The 22684-nt window shown below is 56.8% G+C and overlaps 1 protein-coding gene across 3 annotated transcripts; it reads right to left on the minus strand.

The window, feature by feature from the left end:
• Positions 1-1970: 1970 nt before the first annotated feature.
• SLC66A1 (solute carrier family 66 member 1) lies at positions 1971-22551 on the minus strand. 3 transcript variants are annotated; one of them, XM_077899381.1, is made up of 8 exons: positions 22458-22551; positions 17895-18063; positions 8138-8267; positions 7563-7650; positions 7076-7218; positions 6854-6946; positions 6303-6488; positions 1971-5784 (listed from the first exon to the last, which is right to left on the minus strand). In XM_077899381.1, the coding sequence occupies exons 2-8, from the start codon at positions 18056-18058 to the stop codon at positions 5713-5715; spliced, it is 876 nt and encodes a 291-aa protein (XP_077755507.1). In that variant the 5' UTR covers positions 18059-18063; positions 22458-22551; the 3' UTR covers positions 1971-5712. The 3 variants fall into 3 exon arrangements, with proteins under 3 accessions (XP_077755507.1, XP_077755508.1, XP_077755509.1); XM_077899382.1 differs by having other exon boundaries at positions 17895-18060; positions 22458-22538; XM_077899383.1 differs by lacking the exons at positions 17895-18063; positions 22458-22551 and adding an exon at positions 8444-8581.
• Positions 22552-22684: the final 133 nt, after the last annotated feature.

Genomic DNA, 22684 nt, shown 5'->3' on the forward strand with positions numbered 1-22684 from the left:
CCTCAGCCACCGGAGGAAGCAGGCAGCGTGGACGGGGCCTCGCTGATGCCAGCGCCACCGCCACCCCCCAGCAGCCGCCTGAGTGCGGCCACACGGCCCTCCCCTGGCATGACCCAGGCCCAACCAGTTCAGTTCTCGCCTGACACTCTCCGACAGGAAAGAGCTGGTCCCACAGGGAAGGTTTCCTGCTCCCAAGATCCTGGCGCAGCCCCGGCCCCTGACTTTCCAGCTGCCACCCACCCGCTCACCTTCACCTTCCCTCCCGGAGCTCCCCACAGGTGCCTGCAGCTCTGCGCCAGCGAACCCTAAGGAGGCTGGAGGGAGGGCAGCTCCCCACCTGCTGGCCCGTCCTGGAATTCTCGGTGATGAAGCCTCTACAGCAAAAGCTTCCCTTTTTTTTTTTTTTTTTAACGATTTTATTTATTTATTTGGGAGAGAAACAACACGAGCAGAGAGGGGCAGAGGAAGAGGGACAAGCAGACCACGCTGAGCGTGGAGCCCGACGCGGGGCTCCATCCCATGACCCTGAGAGCATGACCCGAGCCGAAATCAAAAGGCACCCAAGTGCCCAGAGCTCCAAGCTTTTTAAAAATAAAGTACATCTCGTTCCAGTTAATGTTAAGAATTACCTATCATAGAAGTGAAAGTGTTTCATCATTATTTTCTCAATGTAACTAACATTTGTAAAACTTTCAGCCCGAAAACCAGATTACTTAATCCTACCTTGTCGGGTCGTCATTTCAGCCGGAACCTACCTGATTTGCTACAAATATTTTGAGTGAGGGCTTGTTACTGATTTTGCAATGCTCTTTTCTGCCCTTAGGAAGCGGATGATCTATTATTAAATAGATAACTTTTTTAAAAAAACGAGTTGGTGCTATTTTTGTGTCATAAAAACCTTGATTATAATTCACAGCACCAACAGTCTATTCACTTTTTTAAAAGATGAAGTTCACAGCATAAACATTTTCTATAAATTCAATTTAAAGAAATTTTCTAAAGTCTATTGAAACGTACAAAACTTTTTAATGTCGTATTTTTAATTTTCTATAATTTTCTCTTTCAGAATACTATGTCAGGGGCACTTGGGTAGTTCAGTCAGTTAAGTGCCTGACTCTTGGTTTCGTCTCAGGTCATGACTCAGGGTTGGGAGATCGAGCCACGTCGGGCTCCCACTCAGCAGCAGCATCTGGTTGAGATTCTCTCCCCCTGCATGAGTGCACGCATGCTCTCTCAATTAAAAATCTTTTAAGATTTGATTTATTTTTGTTAAAGATTTTATTTATTTATTCATGAGAGACACAGAAAGAGAGAGGCGGAGAGACACAGGCAGAGGGAGAAGCAGGCTCCAGGCAGGGAGCCCGACGTGGGACTTGATCCCAGGTCTCCTGGACCAGGCCCTGGGCCAAAGGCAGCGCTAAACCACTGAGCCCCCCGGGCTGCCCATCAATTAAAAATCTTTATACTTCCGAGACACGCACCCCTATCACTGTTCTCTACCTTTGTTGTTTTTTTAAGATTTCTTTTTTTATTCATGAGAGACAGAGAGGCAGAGACACAGGCAGAGGGAGAAGCAGGCTCCCCGCAGGGAGCCCGACCGACTGGATCCTGGAACTCCGGGACCACAACCGGAGCCAAAGGCAGACGCTCAACCACTGAGCCACCCGGGCGCCCCTGTTCTCTATTGTGCAACCTTTAAAAAAGTTTTAAGTAATCTCTACACCCTAAGTGGGGCTTGAGCTCACAACCTCAAAATCAAGAATCCCACGCTCCACCATCTGAGCCAGTCCGGTGCCCCATCTCTGTGCAACTTTTCAACGTCAATGGCCAATTCCTGCTTCACAGAATGAAGACAGTGTCACATACGTGCAAATTTTTGACCGGTCTAGTGATGAAATTCTTCACAATTCCTCATGCACATTAGGCATTTGGGTTACCATCAAATAGTAGAAATGTTGCAAACTAGAATATAGTTTTAATTTTTTTAATTTAAATTTAGTTAACACATAATGTATTCTTGGTTTCAGAGGTAGAGGTCGGCGATTCATCGGTCTTCTAGAACACCCAGTGCTCACTCCGTCACGAGCCCTCCTCAATGTCCATCATCCAGTTACCGCATCCATCCACCCAAGATGGAATATATTCTTATACCTGTAACTTCCATGCAGATTTAGTAATCACTAACCTGTTTTTTTTTTTTTTTAAAGAGTGTCCTGGAGCTAGAACTCCTACACCATACACTCCCCTGTGTCAAGTGTACACATCCGGTAGTGCTGTGATTGTGCGTCATGGGCCTGCTTCCTCCACCAGGTGGAGGGCTCCTGGAGGGACAGTCACTCTCATTCACTTACTGAGCACCTACTGTGTACTGCGGTGAGCAGGACAGAAGTCAGCCCACATTGTGGTGGGGGTAGGGTCGTGCCCACTAATAAAAATCATCTTTACGGACCACTTCTGTGCTGGGCCCAGAGATCCCAATGGGTGGCTGTGTCCTTGGGGCTGCAGGACAGATCAACAGTTCCCCCGGAGTTAACCCGAGCGGAAGGCAAGCCCCACTCCCGCCGCAGGGCTAACAGTAACCTGACCAGGTAAGCGCTGGCAAGTTGGGGCAGGGAGTCAGGTCTCAGCACCCGGCTGCCTACCCAGGGGCCTCCGCGGTCCATCCATCCAGCAACAGTGAAGGCCAAGTCCAATAGCAGAAGAGGTAGAGAGGGGAGTGAGCTGTGGGGTGCTCCCCTTTCTCCACTTTGGGGGCTGAAGGCCACATCCACGCTGTGGCTTAAACCCCAGGTTCACAGAATTAACCCAGGGGAACCCTCCTCCCCGGCTGGGAGGGTCTGGGGACACACATGCAGGACCCTTCCTGCTGCCACAGAGATCGCCACCTGCCTGCTTCCCCCACCCCACCCCCACCCCGCCAGGACTCCGGGGACACGGGGACCAGGCTCTGCGCAAGGCCAAGGCGTCTGCACTCACGGCATCTCCGTAGTTACAGGCTAGGCCTCTTTGGGGGGGCCGGCCCGGCCTCCTGCTCCCCATGAGTGTCCAGAGGGACAATCCCTCCCGGACAAGGGCGAGTGACAAGTGCGGAGCCTGGGCCTGAAACCCGAATGCAGAACGCGGCCGCACACACGAGGCGGGAGGCAGGGCCTGAGGCCGCACCTGGAGGGCAGGCCCCACCCTCTGCAGCCACCCGACCCCCTGCACACCTGGCCGGCGCCGTGGGGGTGGGGGTGGGGGTGGGGACTGGCGGACCCTCGGCCGCGGAGGACAAGCTCCTCCATTTACTTGGCCGTGACCGCGTCGTCCGCAGGGCGCTCCGGGGCCTGAGCCCTCCCAGCCGGGCCTTCCCGAAGGGGAGGGGACCGGAGCCCAGAGCCGTGAGGCGGGACACAAGGCGGGACACAGGCCGGGCACCGCAGCCGCCAGCCACCGCCTCCCGGGCCAGGGCCGCGCGCAGGGCTGTGCCGCTTGTCCCCAGCCATGGGCACGCGGGCTCCCGCCACCACGCGAGCGGGCCACCGGCGACCAGACGGGGCACAGGACGCCCCAACTGGCCCAGGCGGAGCCGGCGGGATGGGGGGGGGGGGGGACAGAGGCTCAGCCCGCCGGGGGTTGGATCGCGGGGCGGAAAGCTGCTGGGGCCCTCAAAGCCGGTTTTGCATCCTAAGTGCCCGACCCGGGATGGCCCAACCCGGCCCCGCACGCAACGGGCGCTCAATGGCCGGGCCGACTCGCCCTGGCTGCCCCCCTGCACCTCAGACCCCCCCATGCTCTCCCCGTCGTGTCGTGTCCCCCCGACCCAGTCTCCCGCCGCCTCGGCCCTGCCCCACGACCCTGCCGTCAGCCTGACTTCTGGGGGCCCATCCTGGGAGCAGCCCAGACCCACAGCTCCAGGCCTGTGCACACACCTTCCCCTTCCTGACCCGCTCTGCCTCCAGGATTCTGCTCCACTGGGGGCCCCTGGGGGGCTCAGCCTGTTAAGCATCTGCCTTCAGCTCAGGTCATGATCCCAGGGTCCTGGGATAGAGCCCCACATTGGGCTCCCTGCTTGGCGGGGAGTCTGCTTCTCCCTCTGCCTCTGCTGCTCCCCCTGCCTGTGCCCATTGTCTCCTCTGTCATATAAATACACAAAATCTTAAAAAAAAAAAAGGAAGGAAGGAAGGAAGGAAGGAAGGAAGGAAGGAAGGAAGGAAAGAAGGGAAAAGAAAAGGAAAAGAAAAGAAAAGAAGGAAAGGAAAGGGGGAAAAGGGGGAAAGGAAAGGGAAAGGGAAAGGGAAAGGGAAAGGGAAAGGGAAAGGAGAAAAAAGAAGAGTCTGCTCCAGGGCCCTCCTCCTCCATGAAGCCTTCCCGGTCTCCTCTGGGTCAAAGCCCTTACCCCCAGGGCCCCGCAGCCGTCTTCCCTCCTTCCCTCCGTGCTGGCAAGGACAGGAGCCGGATCCCCCCAATCCCAGCCACCCAGTGCGGCCTGGGCACGCTGCGCCCCGCAAATCTGAGCGGCACCTCACTGAGCTGTGGGCCCCCTGCGGGCAGAGGGCAGACCCCGCGGCTGAGCTCCCTCCGGCCCCCAGGGCAGAAGAGACTGGGAGAGCCTGAGACACGCTTCTCCCCCCACCAGCCCTCGGGCCCCACAGGGTCATGGCCAACAAGAAAGTGGACTCAGAACAGGGTCTGGGAGGCAGTGAGGTTGGGGCTCAGAAGCGGAGCTCCGGGCTGAGCTGTCCTCCCCCTGTCCTCCCCCTGCCCTTCCCCCGGCCCTTGCACCTCCTCCCTCCTGCCTGCAACACCTCCCACGCTCCCCCTGCTATCTCCTGCTCATCCTGCAGGTCACCTCCTCCAGGAAGGTCTCTGATCTGCAGGGCGATCTGGACGTGCCTCTCCTCCAGCTATAAATGGTCAAAGCTGACCTTACGGCGCGCTCACTACGTTCAGGCTTCCGGGCTGACGTCCGCCGCTACTTACACCATCTTATAAGAACAATAAGAACATATGAACTGGGAACAGTGTCATCCCATTTCACAGACGAAGTAACTGAGGCACAGAGAAGCTGAGATGCAGACCCAAGATCTGAACCTTAACTACTCTGCTTCTTCCTGACAACGCGAGGCCGGGACCCTGTCATTCTCGCTGCTGCGTCCTCACCCCCAGCGATGGGGTCTGTTACCCAGGAGCAGGGGAGAAAACCCGAGGTCCCCCCGAGGCCGGGCGGCCCGCTTGGCCCTGCCACAGCCCGACCTCCGGGCCCCGACCTGGAAGCTGCTGCTCAGAGCAGCGTGGACCCCAGCACCTCGGGGAAGGAGCAGAAGGACGCCTCGCTGGCAGGGACCGTTTACTCGGCCGGCCGGGGTCAGCAGCAAGGTCCTGGGGTCACCCAGCTGCGGCCACGCCCCGCTCCGAGGAGTGTGCACGCAGGCGGACGGAGGGGGCCGGGGGTGCAGCTGCAACCCCTCCCTTGAGGCTCCCAAGGGACAGCAGCTTCAGACTGGGGGGTGTCCCAAGGGGACGGGGGCTGGCTCTGGCGCCCCACTTCCTCCTCGCTCCCCGCAGAGTCCGGATTCCTGGAAGCAGCGGCCAGGAGGTTTTGGAGGTGGGGACGCAGCTGGGCCGGGGCCTCCAGGTGCCCCCGGCTCCCTCCATGGCCCAGTCCGGGGGCAGCAGTGCCGGGCCGGCCCATACTTGTCCCCTCCTGGGAGTGGCCTCTGGAGGTCCTGGTCAACTGGGGAGGAGGGGCTGGCGCTCCGAGGAGGTGGCGGTGTCCCTGTACACCAGGAACTGTATGGAGATCTGGAGGCGCCGACGTCAAGGCCAAACCGAGCGGAGGCTGGGATGGACGTACCCTGGGGGCCGGCTCCCTGGAGAGCTGCTCCCCTCTCCCCTCCACCCCGCACCCTGCCCCCACCCCGAGGCCAAGGCCCCAAGCCGCAGCTGCAGCCCCCCCCCAAGGATCTCGAGGACAGCCTCTTCCCAGTTCCAGCCTGCACTCCTCCGGCCTGGACGGGCTCATCAACCCCCCCCCCACCCCCGTTCCTCAGGGCCTTTGCACAAGCTGAGGCAAGGTCCCCCCTCCCCGTCCTCCTCCTCCCAGGAGCACTTGCAGAGGCCTCGGCTGACCTTCTAAACCAAGACAGCCCCTGGTGTGACACAGGTTTCCCCCGAAGTGCTCAGTGCCACCGCCAAGAAGGGGGTGCCGACGGCCGCTTCACCGAGCTGGGAGCTCCCTGGGGTGCTGGGCACACGGACTCCCCTCTTGGATAGACGGAGGCTGCCACCTGCCCCCCGCTGCCCCCGACCCCGGAGGATACGATGGTGTCGAGCAGCAGCACGCCCAGGCTGCCCACGAGCCAGGGCAGGTGGTGCAGCAGGTAGCTGCCCTCGCTCTGGCCCACCTCGGGGTTCTTGAGCAGCACGCTCAGCCCGTACAGCGTGTTCCCCAGCATCACCAGGGCGAACAGCGAGTAGGAGACGCCCTGCGTCGACTTCCTCAGGAACTGGGGGGAGGGGGGTCAGAGGCCTGGGCCGGGGCTCCTGCCACTCGGTCCGCCCCGTCACACCGTGCGCCCGAGCTGGCTTCCCGCCGTGGGCCCGCGTCCAGCATCCGCACTCCCACCACCCGGCCCAGGTCCCCGGGAGCCTGGCTGCCCCTCGCTGCCCCTCGCTGCCCCCCCGCCACTCCCTCCTCCCCTCGGAGGGCTGCAGGCCGAGCCCCCCCGCACCTGCCGCTGCGCCCCAGTCCCGGAGGCAGACACGGAGGCCCGGGGGAGCCTTCCCCGCCCCGCCCGCCCGAGCTGGGCCCGGGCCTTCTGCACACAGAGCACGAGGTGACCGAGCCCCCCCCGCCCCTGCCCCGGCTCACGTTGGTGCGGATCTGAGGCAGCCGCGACAGCAGGTACAACACGCTGGACACGGAGCCGATGACGAAGCCGATGATTTCCTGCTGAGTGAAGGGCTGAGAGGGCGGGGGTGCTCAGCGCCCACGAGGGGCCGGGGTGCGCCGTGCCATCGGGCTCCCTCGCGGGGGGAGGCCCACCCGTGGCCGGCGGGGCCCCAGCCGCCACGTCACGCACCCCCCGCTCACCTTGCTGCCCGGCTCCACGGACAGGAGCATCCGGCCCCGGAAGACCTCGGCCGGGGCAGCCTCGGGGCCGGCGCGCCTCAGCAGCGGGGTGCCGCACGCCACCCCCAAGCCGACCAGGAGCACCGCGTTGATGGGGGCAGACACTGCGCCGGGGGAGGGAGCCAGGGTCGCACGGGGCAGCAGCGACCAGGACGCAGGACGCGCCCCAGCCCCTCAGGGCTACCTAGCCCGCCGTCCGCAGCAGCACCCTCCTCCAGGGCGGGGCGCCCACGCAGAAACAAACGCTCCCGGGCCGCCCCGCCCGCAAGTGACCCCGGCTGTCACCCCTGCTCAATCCCCGGGGCCACTGTGACCTGAGTCCTTGTCACCTCGGCTCCAAGCCCAGGTGAGGTCAGGTGAGGCCGGGGGAAGCCCACCTCCCCCGAGGCCCGGCCCTCCCGCCACCCTGTCCCCGTCCCCGGCCACCCGCCCGGCCACCCGCACTCACACGCCGAGGGCCGTTTCTTAAACTTGTAATGAAAGTAGAGCGACAGCATGAGCAGGTCCGCCAGCACGTAGTACACGGCCGTGTAGGTCTGCGGGAAGCGGGGCTCAGGGCACCAGGCGCGCAGCAGGCGGCCCGACCCACGACCCCGCCGCCCGGACCTCCTGGGGCCCCGTCTGGGTCCCCGTCCCCGAAGGACGCGGAGGGCCCGGCCTGCACGGACGGAGGGAGGTGGCGGGCGCGCCTCGGCGGGGCAGATGGGGCTCAGGGGTGAACTGAGGGTCCCGGCTGAGGCCTTCCCAGCGGGGAAGATGCGATGCCGGCCTGTGGTTCCCGGCACCTGCCACCCCGCCCCCCGAAGGCAAATCTTTCCTCCTCCAGGCCCCCCCAACCCTGGCAGCTCAGCGGGGTGCCCAGCACCCCAGAGGCACCCTCTGGTTTGATGTGCTCGTTCTGCAGACGGGCGACAGGCCCGGAGAGGGTGTGGACCAGGGCTGCACGGCAGGAGCAATGGTCGGGGGCGGGATGCTCCTGCCAGCTGCCCCCCACCCTCACCCCCCACCCCCCGCGGGACCCACCTGCAGGGGCAGCTGGTCGGCCAGGAAGGAGCCGATGAGGTTGCAGGAGTCTCCTCCGATCCAGCCCAAGAGGAACCACAGAGACAGCGCCTGGTCCATGTTGCCGGCCTTGCAGGCCTTGATGTACTGGCTGCAGGAGAGGAAGAAGACAGGGGCTCAGGGGAGGGCAGGGCTGCAGCGGGGGACCGGGGGGGTGGGGGGGGATGAAGGCGTCGGGGGCGGGGGGCACAGGTGGTCCCCTGGGAGCCCAGCCTCCCTGCAGGCAGAACCCCCAGGAGCCTCCCTGTGCCCTTCGCGGACGCTCACCGGGGGGGTTCTCTGCCAACCAGGGGTCTCTAGGGCATCAGATTCCCCTCCACAGCACCCCGGAGACTCCCCGGGGGCACCTGGAGTTTGGTGTCAGGACCCCACATTCACTCGCCTACACAGGGAGGCAGGGGTTCAGACGACGGTGGCAGTGGCGGGAGCCAGGGCCTGGCCTGTGCTGTGTCCCGAGCGGCAGAGGAGAAGCTGGGCCAAACCACAGCCCGGTTCCTTCAAAGGGCAGTGGGGAGGGCAGGGCTGTGCCCCCAGAGCTCATGCCCCGGTGGGCGGCTGGGACCCCCTGGTTCCTTTCCCAAAGGCCCTCTCTTCAGACCTCCGGCCGGTGTCAGTGCGAGGTGACAGCACAGGTGACAGGCCTCAGCAGAATCCCGCGCCCTCGGTGCTGCTAACCTGCTGGCCCTGCAGAAGCCCCAGAGGGCAGCTCTAGTCCGTGTGGGACGGGCCAAGTCACGTCACTCGGGGCCTTGGCGCCAGCGTCACAGCCAGTGTCAGAGCCAGCCCCCAGGCTCTGGTCGCTCTGATCCTTTCTACAACTGCCATTTACTCTACATTTCTGTTTAATCGTCTGTATTTATTTTACTTATTATTATTATTTTAGGGGGGCGGCAGAGGGAAAGAAAAAAAAATCTTTTCTATTTAAGGTTTATTTGAGGGAGAGAGAGTGGGGGTGCGGGTGGTGGGGGATAGAGGGGGAGAGAGTGAGAGAATCCCAAGCAGAGTCAGTGCAGAGCACGGAGATGGACGTGGGGTTCGATCTCACGACCCTGAGACTATAACCTGAGCCGAAACCCAAGAGTCGGCCGCTTAACCGATGGAGCCGCCGGGGTGCCCCTCGTCTGTGTGTATTTAAATTAAAGGACTAAAGAGCACCTCATCCCACCCATCACCCAAGTCAGAAGCCGAGAAGCCGGATATGGCCCCGGTTCTTCCCACGGCCACCCTGCCCTCTCCTCCTCCTGTCGGGACCCACCCCTGCCCGTGCACCTGCCTGTCCCCCATCCGAGCCTGGCTCCCCCTGAATCTGTCCTCCCTCTCAAGGGCCCTTCTGAAACCCCAGGCTTGCCGAAGTCACTCGGATCCTTCTGCTGCTCTCCAGCGAGGGCCTGCATCCTCCTGAGCGTGTCCTCACAAGGCCCCCAGGGCCAGCTGTCCCTCTGTCCCCCCCCTCCACCAGGACTTATTTCCCTTTCTCCAGACTCTTCATCGGCAGCCAGACAGCTGACTCTCTCCTCTTCCTTTTTGTCTTTTGTGGCTCAGGAAGTATCACTTCCTCCCCACGCCTTCTTGACACAAGCTCGCCCGTGTCCTCTACTTCCTCCTCCGTAACACGGGATGTCCTTGTCCCTCCCAGACGCAAGCTCCCTGAGGGCAGGAAGAGTGTCCAATGCAGGCCTGGCACCCAGAAGGTCCCTAAGTAAGGTCTAGCCTATGGCCCTTACAGCCCCTTGTAGCACACGTGACTTGGCAAGTCGTAGATTTCAGGGACCGTGACTGTGTCACACCCAAGGAAGGCTGAGTCCTAAGGAGGGGCAGAAGAACAGGCACCTTCCTGCTGTCACCTGGGGCTCTCTCCCAGGCCTCTGACCCCCTCCCTGGTGAGCCAGCCGGCCTCAGGCAGGGCCAACATGATCTCAGCCAGCTCCCCAGGTAGCTCTAGAGATGCGCTCACTCTGGAACAGGGCGTCTCTCCATCAGCCTCTGTGAGTCACCCACACCTGTCCTGTCAGCCTGGAAGGGCCTCTCCAATGCCCCCGACAGCGCTGCTTGCTGGATGGCTTCCACGGCCTCCCGGCTGGTCCCCCTGCCTCCGGTCTCACTCCTTGTCCTACCAGTCCTTTTTCCCTGAGACTCCCAGACTGCCTTTTCAGGGTAGCCAGAATGGAAGCGCTGTAAACCCAAGGACGGCACCTATTTTTGTTTACTTGCAACCTGCCTACTACATACAGCACCTAGAACAAGCTCATTCAGCAAAACTGCCAAGTCCACAACAGGATACTAGGATAATTCAGCGGGGAGATGGTCTTTTAAACACATGGTACTGGGACAACTGGGTATCTCCAAGCTAAAGAACGAGATTGGACTCCTCCCCCATACCGTGCACAAAATACGACGCAAACTGTACCAAAGACCCATTAAAAAGAAAACCACAGGGACGCCTATGTGGCTCAGCGGTTGAGTGTCTGCCTTCAGCTCAGGGCCTGGTCCTGGGATCTTGGGATCGAGTGTCACACTGGGCATCCTGTGGGGACCCTGCTTCTCCCTCTGCCTGTGTCTCTGCCTCTCTGTGTCTCTCATGAATAAATAAATAAAAATCTTTAAAAAAAAAAAGAGAGAGAAGAAAGAAAGAAGAAAGAAAGAAAGAAGAAAGAAAGAAAGAAAGAAAGAAAGAAAGAAAGAAAGAAAGAGAAAGAAAGAAAGAAAGAAAGAAAGAAAGAAAGAAAGAAAGAAAATCACAGGCCCAAGGTGGAGTCACTTAGGCCAAATCACCAAACAGGGGCTTAAAAACTAACCTAATCATATTTCAACCTCCCCCAGAAATGTAGTCTTAATCGCTCAGGAATTTTCTGGTCAGTAGCAATGAGGTAATCTGTCCCATGTCACATGTCTCCACCCCCCACAAAGGAACATGACGTCACCTACCAAGACCCCCTGCAGGAAAGTGAGCTTGCAGGATCTAATCCCTTCTTTTTTTTCTACTAATTCCTTGCCCCACTGTCTTTCCTATAAAAACCTTCCATTTTGGAAGCTCCTTAGAACATCTATTTGCAAAAAAAAAAACAAAAAAAAAAACATCTATTTGCTGGGCGCCTGGGTGGTTCAGTCAGTCAGCTGTTGGTCTTCAGCTCAGGTCATGATCCCAGGGTCTGAGTCCCCCACTGGGTTCCCTGCTCAGTGGGGAGTCTGCTTCTGCCTCTGCCCCTCACCCTACTCATGTGCTCGCTCGCTCTCTCTCTCACAAAAACAAATCTGTTGAATTTTTTAAAGATCTATTTGCCGTGTAGGATGCTGCCCAATGGCTTAATAACCCAAACTGTGTCTTCAAATTTCACCAGTGGAATTTTGTTTTTTAACAGACCTAAATTTTTTTTTAATTTATTTATTTATGATAGTCACAGAGAGAGAGAGAGAGGCAGAGACACAGGCAGAGAAGCAGGCTCCATGCACCGGGAGCCCAATGTGGGATTCGATCCTGGGTCTCCAGGATCGCACCCTGGGCCAAAGGCAGGCGCCAAACCGCTGCGCCACCCAGGGATCCCAACAGACCTAAATTTAAAACCTCCTCTATCATACTGTGATTCATAATAAGAAATATAGGGGCGCACCTGGGTGGCTCAGTCAATTAAGCATCTGAGTCTTTTTTTTTTTTTTAAAGATTTTATTTATTTATTCATGAGAGACAGAGAGAGGCAGAGACACAGGCAGAGGGAGAAGCAGGCTCCATGAAGGGAGCCTGATGTGGGACTTGATCCTGGGTCTCCAGGATCAGGCCCTGGGCTGAAGGCGGGGCTGAACCGCTGAGCCACCCAGGCTGCCCAGCATCTGAGTCTTGATTTTGGCTCAGGTCAGGATCTCAGGGTCCTAAGATGGAGCCCGTCTTGGGCTCCACGCTGGGTGTGGAACCTGCTTAAGCATCTCTCTCCCCCTCTGCCCCTCCCCTAAAAAAAAAGAAAAAAGAAAAAAGAAAGTAAATTGGTCTTCACCCCATCCCTGGCATATTGCTAAGTAAAATTCCTGGAATTTCCTAAGTGATTTGAGCAATACAGGTGCCATTCGTTATGTTAAAATTCCTGGAATTTCCTAAGTGATTTGAGCAATACAGGTGCCATTCGTTATGTTAATGAGGTGCCTTTTGGAACACCTCTGGGTCACCTCAAGATGAGGGCTGGTGGCTGTGATGTGACTAAACCATTGGTACTTTCACTCCCATTGCCCTGACCTCTGGGGAAGCGAGAGGGACTGGAGATGGGGTCCAGTCGCCAGCTGCCAATGATGTAACCAATCAGGCCTGTGCAGCGAAGCCTCCAGAACTCGAACAGACAGGTTCAGAGAGCTTCCAGGTCGGTGACCAGAGGACCCAGCAGCTCCAGGCCCCCGTCCGCATCCCCTGCCCTGGGCATCCCTGCCAGCTGGCTGCTCCCAAGTTAACCTCCTTTTGTAAGAAGTCGGTGATCTAGTGAGTCGACCGTGAGCCGTTCTCCCAAATTAGTCAAACTCAAGTAAGGGGTTTGTTGGGACCTCCAGTCTATAGCTGGTCTACACGTATCAGAAGCACAGGTGACAACGTGGACTTGCCACTGACATCTGAAGGGGGAGGGGCAGTCTTGTGGGACCGAGCCCCTAACCTGTGGGATCTGATGCTGTCCCAAGGTAAACAGGGTCTGAACTGTTAAATGCTGGACAGTGTGGGGAAAATATATATGTGGACACTGATGTCAGAATCAGGTAAATCTACAAACCTGTTGTGGAAAAGACAGCAAAAGAGGGCTTGACTACCACCATTCTGACCTCAAACTTTTTATACATTTTAAAATGTAAAAATTTTTAAAAGATTTTATTCATTTATTCAGGAGAGACACGGGGGCGGGGGGGGGGGGTTGGCAGAAACACAGGCAGAGGGAGAAGCAGGCCCCATGCAGGAGGGAGCTCAACACAGAACTCGATCCCGGGTCTCCAGAATCAGGCCCTGGGCTGCAGGCAGCACTAAACCGCTGAGCCACCGGGGCTGCCCTAAATTTAAATTTAATATGACAACATATAGTGTAACACCCAGTGCTCATCCCATCATGCACCCTGCTTAGTGCCTGTCACCCAGTCCCCCCGTCCCCCCACCCACCTCCCCTTCTGCAACTCTTTGTTTGGTTCCCAGAGTCAGGAGTCTCTCGTGGTTTGTCTTCCTCTCTGATTCTTCCCACTCGATTTCCCCCCTTCCCTCATGGTCCCTTTCACTATTTCTTACATCCCACGTGTGAGTGAAACCACATGATGATGGTCTCTCTCCGACTGACTCATTTCACTCAGCACAAACCCTCCATTCCATCCGTCCTTTCTGAGGGCTGAGTACTATTCCACTGTGTGTAGACACCACACCTTCTTGATCCATCCATCTGTCGAAGGACATCTCAGCTCTGTTCAGTTTGGCTATTGTGGACACTGCTGCTACGAACACTGGGGTGCGGGCACCCGTTGTTTCACTACATCTGCTGGTAAATACCCAGTAGTGCGATTGCTCGGTCGTAGGGTAGCTCTATTTTTAACTTCTTGACAAACAGTGTTTTCCAGAGTGGCTGCACCAGCGTGCATTCCCACCAACAGCGCAAGAGGGTTCCCCTTTCTCCACATCCTCACCAACATGTTGTTTCCTGTCCTGTTAATTTTAGCCATTCTCACTGGTGCAAAGTGGTATCTCATTGTGCTTTTGATTTGTACTTCCCTGATGACAAGTGATGTGGAGCATTTTTTCATGTGCCTGTTGGCCATGTGTAGGTCTTCTTTGGAGAAACTTCTGTCAAACTTTCTTTCTAAACTTTCTTCTTTAAGTAGGCTCCATGCCCAGCGCAGGGCTTGAACTCGTGACCTGAGATCAAGACCTGAGCCAAAAATCAAGAGTTGGAGGTTTAACTGACCTAGCCCCCCCCAGGCGCCTGCCCCTTGGCCTTAAACTTTCAATCTTGATTAAGTTCTTCTTTCTAGCTTATCCCTTAACTCAGGCAAAAAACCACGTGGGCAAAGCATCCTGGGAAAGGAAACGAAAGTACCTGCTCAAGCAACAAGGACTGCCCTGAGCCAGCAAGACCCGGAGTGACTGACCCCAAGAGAATGCCTGATCTGACCTTCACCGCACCCCCGTATGTTCCCACCGACCAGAGTCCCCCACTTTCCTTATATAAACCTGGAGGAATTTTCAACACCTGGGAGACAGTCTTTGAGACACTAGTCTGCAGTCTTCCCAGAGTCAGCCTCGTGGAGATAAGCTCCTTTCTCATTTCACCACCACTCATGTCTCTGCCTTTGGGTGAATGCTCAAACCTGATTTGTCTGGGACCCCCTGGAGCCAGCTGCGCTCCTCATACCATAAGGGTAGGTCTCTGTTACTTGGGTTAGGCAACGATGTTTTTTTAGATGTGACACCAAAAGCACAAGCAAAAAAAGAGATAAGCTGTACATCATCCAAATTTAGAACTTCTGTGCTTCAAAGGACACTCTCAAGGAAGTGAAAAGAGGACCCACAGAATGGGAGAAAATATTTACTAATCAATCACATGTCAAATGAGGCTATCGTATTCAGACTACATAAAGAGCTCTTACAACTCAACAGCAAAATGAAAAATAATCCAATTGAAAAGTGAGCAAAGGGGGCACCTGTGGTGGCTCCGTCGGTTAAGTGTCTGTCTTCAGCTCTGGTCATGATCTCAGAGCCCTGCATAGGGCTCCCTGCTCAGCAGGGAATCTGCTTCTCCCTCTGCCTCTGCCTGTGCTCTCACACGTGCTCTCTAATAAATTAATTAAATTTATTTATCTTTTGCCTTTTTTTCCCAGAAATAAATTAAATTTTTTTTAAAAAGAAAAAAAAAGGGCAAAGGATCTGAAAAGATCTTTTCTTAACATCACTAGCCATCAGGCAAATAATAATCTAAAACCATATACAAATCATAAACTATAACGAGATAACACTTCAAACCCATTAGAACGGCTATAATGAAAAGATGGAAAAACATATGCATTGAGAAGGATATGGACGCACTGGAACCTCACACACGACTGGAAGGAATACAAAAGGAATATAAAATGGTGCAGCCTCTTTGGAAAACAGTCTGGCAGTTAGTTCCCTGTTAAAAAGAAAACCGCAGGGGATGCATGGCTGGCTCAGTGGATGGATCATGGGACTCTTAATCTCAGGGCTGTGAGTTTGAGCCCCACGCTGGGGGTAGAGATTTTTACTTAAAAAAAAAAAAAAAAATCTGGGCAGCCCGGGTGGCGCAGCGGTTTAGCGCCACCCGCAGCTCAGGGTGTGATTCTGGAGACCTGGGATCGAGGCCCATGTCGGGCTCCCTGCGTGAAGCCTGCTTCTCCCTCTGCCTGTGTCTCTGTCTCTCTCTCTCTGTGTCTCTCATGAATAAATAAATAAAATCTTAAAAAAAAAAAAATTTTGGGACGCCTGGGTGGCTCAGCAGTTGGGCGGCTGCCTTTGGCTCAGATCGTGATCCCAGGATCCGGATTGAGTCTCATATGTGGCTCCTGCAAAGAGCCTGCTTCTCCCTCTGCCTATGTCTCTGCTGCTCTCTCTCTCTGTCTCTCATGAGTAAACAAATTTTAAAAAAGAAATTCTTAAAAAAAAAAAAACAGAGGCCCAAAATGACATCACTAGGACCAGACTAAGTCATGAAATCAGGGCTTAATAATGTTTTTTAAAACATCCTTAAAAGAGGGACACCTGGGTAGCTCAGCGGTTGGGTGTCTGCCTTTGGCTCAGGGCGTGATCCCGGGATCCGGGATTGAGTCCCACATAGGGCTCCTTGTGTGGAGCCTGCTTCTCCCTCTGCCTGTGTCTCTGTCTCTCTCTCATTGTCTCTCATGAATAAATAAATAAAATCTTAAAAAAAAAAAAATCCTTAAAAGAGGAACACCTGGGTGGCTCAGTGGTTGAGCATCTGCCTTTGGCTCAGGTTGTGGTCCCAGGGTCCTGGGATCGGGCTCCCCGTGGGGGGTCTGCTTCTCCCACTGCTTATGTCTCTGCCTCTCTCTCTGTGTCTCTCATAAACAAATTAAAAAAAAAAATTAAAAAAAAATCCTTGGGGGATCCCTGGGTGGCCCAGCGGTTTGGCGCCTGCCTTTGGCCCAGGGCACGATCCTGGAGTCCCGGGATCGAGTCCTGCATCGGGCTCCTGGTGTGGAGCCTGCTTCTCCGTCCTCCTGTGTCTCTGCCTCTCTCTTTCTCTCTCTACATCTATCATGAATGAATAAATAAATAAATAAATAAATCTTTAAAAAAAAAGAATCCTTAAAAGATTAAATACAGTTACCACATGACCCAGCAATTTTACTATGTAGGCATACACCCAAGAGAAGTCAAAACGTATGTACCCACAGAAACTGGCCCATGAATGTTCAGTGGCCTTCACTGTAACAGCCAAAAAGTGGAAACAGCCCAAATGTCCATCTGGGAATGAATGAATGAATAAGATGTGGAACATCACACATTAGAATATTCTTTGGAAATAAAAGGAATGATGTCCTGACATCTGCTACAATGTGGGTGAGCCTTGAAGCCGTTCTGGTAAGTGAAAGAAGCCGGTCTTTCACATGTTCTATGATTTCATTTACAGGAAATGTCCAGAGTTGGCAAATCTATATAGAGACAGAAGGTAGACAGGTGGTTGCCAGGGGCTGGGAGCTTCGGGGGGAATAAGGAATGACTCATTTCTTTAGTTTTTTTTTTTCCCTAGGGTGATGAAAATGTTCTAAAACTGATTATGGCAGTGGATACGCAGCTCTGTGGATATTCTAAAAACACCGAATTATACATGTAAAGATGCTAATTATATGATATGTGGATTATCTCTCCAAAAAGCTATTTTTCAAAAATGCCGAGCTCCTGATGAAACCCTTATCTTCCTCAGGATAAAGAGCCCGTCTCCTGACCGTAGAGAACCCTCACATTGCAGGGCCTTCGGACCTCACGTCTCCCCGTGCCCCTGACCCCCACACACTCTGTCCAGCCCCGGGACTCTGCCCACATTGTGCCAAGGCCCAGAGCCCCGTGCTTGACGTACACTCCCTCGTGCCATCCTCACACCAACCCTGGGAAGGAGGGAACAACATTCCCGTTTTGCAGATGAGGAAGCTGAGCCGTGGAGCAGCAAAGTGACTCTCCCAAGTCACAGTGCGTCTCCGTTCCTCAATAGCAGCAGGGATCACACTATTTTGTAATCACTGCTTGCCGGCCACCCACCAGACTGTCACAGGACAAGGGCTGTGTTTGGGGCATCTGAGCCCTCCCACCCCTCTGCTTCCTCTCTTCTTAGCTGTGCAACCCAGGGCAAGTTACTTAGCTTCTCTGACTTTCCATTCCTTCCATCCATAAAGCAAGGATGGTAACTGTACCTGTTTCACAGGGTTACGAGGATTAAGTGAGCTAAGAACACTTCAAGTGTTTAGGACTGAAGTACATAGTGTGCACTGAACAAACAGCGAGTGTTAAGGTTGTTACTACTATCTGTGTGTCGGCATCGCCCAGCATAAGGTGGGACCTAGGGTGCAGTTCAGTGCAGGGCCCTCCAGGGTGGGTTGGAAGTCAGCAAGTGGGAGTGGTGGAGGGCTCACGCTTGACCTTGAGTCTGGAGAGGCCCAGCGCCCGTGATCTGCCTCCGGGCAGTGCCTGAGCCATCACCCACCGCACCCCCTGTCCCGGGCCCCGCGCCCTGCCATTACTCACGGGAAGGTGGATGCTGCAAAACAGAGAATGGAGATCAAGCCCAGGCCCACGCTGGCCTCGTCCCAGCCATCCTGGGCACATTCGCCGAACACGTCCCATATCCAGGGGCGGGAGCCGTTGGGGCAGTCGGAGAAGTTGCCGGAGCCCACCTTCTTCCAGACCATGGCTGCTGTGGGAGTTCGGGAGGGGTGTCCAGGGAGAAAGAGAGGGGGCCTTTAGCCTTGGGAGGTCCGGCCCCTGGGCTCCTGAGCTCTTCGCCCCCTGCCTCGCCCATCCCGTTATCCCCCAGCACAGGGCAAGCCCCCAGACCCTAGGACACGCTCAGCCTGGAGGACAGAGAGCAAAGCACCCCTGTGACAACCACCTGTGCAGGGAGAGCGCTGGGTCTGCGCGCAGGGACGAACGTGCTCAAATGCCAGCTTTACCAAAACTCGTCAAGGCTGCGACTTTGGGCAAGAGCCTCCGCCTCCCTGGGCGTCAGGTCCCCCATCTGTAGGGTGATTACCCGGCCTCCCTCCTACAGTTGCCCTGAGGCTGAAAGGCTTCAGGCAGTGAACCCTCAGAATCACTTTGTTCCTGCTCCCCAACATTTACATTGTGTCCAATCTTTGGTTTGTGAGTTAGACCAGCAGGGAGAACCAGTAGGTTCTCTTATTTAAGGTAGGGCTGTCTGCCCACAGGGGTCAGAGGACACCGCCCCGGCCTGGGGGTGGGGGTGGGGGTGGGGCAGCTTGCGCAGGCCGCGGGTTCGAGCCTGGCACCCCGCCGATTCTCCACGAGCACGTGTGGGACGCCTGCGGCCAAGGAGTCGGAGCCACCTTCCCATTCTCACCGCCCACAAAGCCTGAAAGTGGCGGGTCCCAGGAGCGGCAGGAATTTCCCCTCCTGATGCCCGGGCGCCCTGCAGTGGCCACGGCAGTCACCGTCTGCGCGACAGTCCCAGACAAGGCAGAGCGAGCGGAGCCCGACGGCGCCACCTCTACCAGGAGAGACTCACCAGGCCCCGGATCACCAAGCTCTGCTCCTAGCACCTTGCAGGCATTGCCTCATTTTGTCCCCACATCAACTCCATGAAGGGGACACGGGGGCTCCTGATACACCCCAGGCACCAGGGAAGTGACTTAACATCGGGCCAGGAAGCGGTGGAGGCAGGAGTCAAAGCCGGGCCTGGGACCCCAAGCCGCAGCTCCTGGCCACCCTGTCACGCTGCCTCAGGCGCTCTGTCCCCGTGGGGCAGGCTGCCCAACCCCCCCAGCAGCCAGAGGCAGGCCTGCCCTTCTCTCCCTGTGCCCAGAGGCTGTCCTCGCCGGACTGACTCCCCAGCTACCTTCAGTTCCTGCTGCCCTCAGCCGGCCCAGGATCCCCATAAAGCAACGCCCTGTGCTCCAGACCATGTCTGTGGCCCCCCAGATTCATACGTGGAAACCTAACCCCCCAGTGTGAGGGCATTGGGGGGGGGCCTCTGGATGCGCTTGGGTCAGGGGAGCAGAGCTCTCAGGAATGGGATGGGCGCCCTTATACAAGAGACCCCAGAGGGCTCCCTCGCCCCTTCCGCCACGTAGGGGGACACAGAGAAAGACAGCCACCTGTGAACCAGGAAGCAGACCCTCACCTAACACTACATGTGCTGGTGTCTTGACCTAGGACTTTTCCAGCCTCTTGAATTGTAAAAATCAATGTTTGTTGTTTATAAGCCACCCGGTCTTTGGTCTTTTGTCATAGCCCTTGAATGGACCGTCACTCTGGCCAGACTCTTGGAAGTGAGGAGGGAAGGAAGCCAGTCAGCTTCTTTTCTCAGGAAGTGGGACTCTCAGGCCTACTGTGATGGGCCATGGGCAGAAGCCCCGAGCCGGGGGTAACAGTGTCCAGGTCACGTGTGCCAGGGTCACTGCTGTATGTGCAGGGCCCGGCAAGGGTGGCTGACAGCCTCTTCCTGCATCCTGGCCACCCATCTGGATGACCTTTAGCACATCAAGGAGCTCTTCACCTGATGTCCTGCCACCAGCACCTGCAAGGCCACCCAGGCTAGCAGACCGTCTGGGTAAGTACTGTCATCTTTGCTGCACTAAAGGCATTTCCAAGCAAGTCCTTTGTCCCCCTACTAGACCCCCACATCGACCCCTTACAGATTCTGTGTCTGCCCATCCAGTTCACTGCCACCCTCGTAACTTCCCTGTGAGGTGGGGGATACTGTCCCCATTTTCCAGGTAAGGTTGGGTAGCATTGCCCAAATAAGGAACCTGCCTGAACCTGTCTGTAGAATGAAGATGATGACCTGGCTCCTTGGGGTTTGTGGTGCAGATGAAATGCACATAAGGAAGGCTCTCGGCCCATGCGTGACCAAACGTGTGCTGGGGACTATTTTAAGGATGAGAATCCAGGAGTTCAACCACCCTGAGGTCACCCCTTGCTTGCTTCTCACCAGGTTAGGGAGGAAATAAAGTGAATACATCACTGGTGAGGGAAGGGGGTGTCTTGAGCATTATAGCTTGGATCACAGGGCCCAGAGCAGTGGGTGGGTGGTCCCCGATCTTCACAGGGCACATGCACAGCTCAGGATGTTCTAAGACACACCTGATCCTGACCCGAAGAGGCCTTCTCCCGGGGGCCATCATCTGTAGGTTCTGACCCAGCTAGGGAGCCTGCCTGGGCGCCAGGCCTGGCTTCTGGGAACGGGCCCACCTCCTGGTCACACAGCAGCATGAGAATGGATGTCCAGGGTTGCAACAAAGCTTGACTGCATCCAAGGTTTGACAAGGACCACAGCAGGGGTGGGTGCCTTGGTGCCACAGAGGGCACACGTCCAGAATTCAGGCTCAGTGTCTCTGGACTTCAGATCAGGGACTTTGGGTTTAAGAAGCAACCCCGGGTGTGCACCTGGCTGGCTAAGTCAGTAGAGCAGGCAATTCCTGATCTCAGGGTTGTGAGTTCAAGCCCCACATCGGATGTGAAAATTACTTAAAAATAAAATCTTAAAAAAAAAAAAAAAAAAAAAAAGCACTACCAGTTGTTTCTGGTGCAAACAACCACGCTTGGAGAAAGCCTGCGCTGGAGAAGGCATCTCCGGCCGCACCCAAGCTCCTCTCTTGGATTCCAAGCTGAGTCAGGAAGATGCTTCCCACGGAAGCTTCCCATGGAAGTGGCAAGCCTCCAGGCTTCTGCACATGTGGTCTCTTCCCTTAAGAGGGTCCTTCTCAGGGGATCCCTGTTTGGCTCAGTGGGTTAGCCCCTGTCTTTGGCCCAAGGCGTGATTGATCCTGGGGTCCTGGGATCGACCCCACATCAGGCTCCGTGCATGGAGCCTGCTTCTCCCTCTGCCTGTGTCTCTGCCTCTGTGTCTCTCATGAATAAATAAAATCTTTAAAAAAAGAGTGTGTCCTTCTCCCCCTGGAGGGCCAGGTAAGGAGACACTAGTACCTCGTTCTAACATGCTACCTCAAAGACGCCTTGCAAAGGCTGGTCAGACGACACCTGTCACCTCTTCCCCTCCCCCCCATTCACATATCTGAAGAATGCTTATCACATTCCTCAGCTAAGCCTGCTCCTCAAGCTCATACCTCTCCCTTCACGCTAGTTGTGATGGACTCTCAGGGCCAGAAGCAGCGGCTGCACAGTAAAGGTCCAGAAAGAGGGGACAGAGAGAAAGAGAGACCGCGAGGAAAGGCAAGGGAAGAAAGAAGGAAGGGAGGGAAGAAGGAAGGAAGTAAACAAACTAGCTGTGAGCTCAGATGACCTAGGTTCGAGGAGAGAGCACTGTAGAACTGACCGGCCAGGTGTCCACAAGCACAGAACTGCAGGGCAAGTGACTGAGCCTCAGAGTTCCAATCTGTACAATGGGGGGGTGGGGATAACCTATGTCTCCAGCCCCTAGACCGACTGCAGAATTAAATGACATAATCCAGGCCAAGGGATTAGAACGGTGCCTGGCAGATTAGCCACTCCATGGTAACAGCCTGGGATGGCTCTAGTGGGGGGACCCCCCCCGAACTCCTCCTCCCCCACCCCCCCCGCCACCCTCCCCGGGGCACCAGCGCGAAGCAGCCTTCGGTAGGTGAATGGACAAGGCCCGGGCCAGCCCTCAGCCTTCCAGACCCAGCCTCCAGCCACACACTCCAAAACTCGTCCTAGGCACAGGAGGGGAGAGGGCCATCTGGGCTCCCTGCAGAACACGGCGTCCCCACTGCAGGCCTCCGGTCCCCGGCCACCTGGTGACTCAGGCCAGCGCCGCCTGTTTGTCGGGGATAATGACAGGGCAGCTGCGGGGGTCAGCGCTCAGCCGCGCCGAGGCCCCTGCCCTGGCCTGCCCTGCGGAACGCAAAGCCGTCGGCCCCGTCCGCCCGCACCAGGCGCTGCAGTGAGGACCCAGATCCCGACCCCTGGCCAGGCTGGTCCAAGAGACGCCCCAGGGGCCACCTAACCCCGGCCCCGAGCCTCGTCCCAGGACCTCGCGCCCCGGGGAGGCGGACGGAAGCCCCAAGACGGCCCAGCGGCTGCACGAGGCCCCTGGAGAGATGCGGCGGGGGCGCCCCGGAGTCCCGACCCCCCAGTTCCAACCCGACTCACCGCGCCACGACCCGCCGCCCGCCCGGCTTCTGGGGTCAGACTGCACAGCCCGGGTCAGCTGACCCGAAGCCCCGCCCCGGAGCCGCGTGGCCCCGCCCCCGAGCCGCGTAGCTCCGCCTCCTGCGCGAGGGGCGGGAGCGAACCGCGCGTGCGTGGGGGCGGCGCGCGTCGGCCCCGCCCTCCCTCGGCCCCGCCCCCAAGCGGGTGGGCGGGGCTACGGGCGCCCA

This window comes from Canis aureus, chromosome 5, assembly GCF_053574225.1.
Source record: "Canis aureus isolate CA01 chromosome 5, VMU_Caureus_v.1.0, whole genome shotgun sequence".
Taxonomy (NCBI): Eukaryota; Metazoa; Chordata; class Mammalia; order Carnivora; family Canidae; genus Canis; species Canis aureus.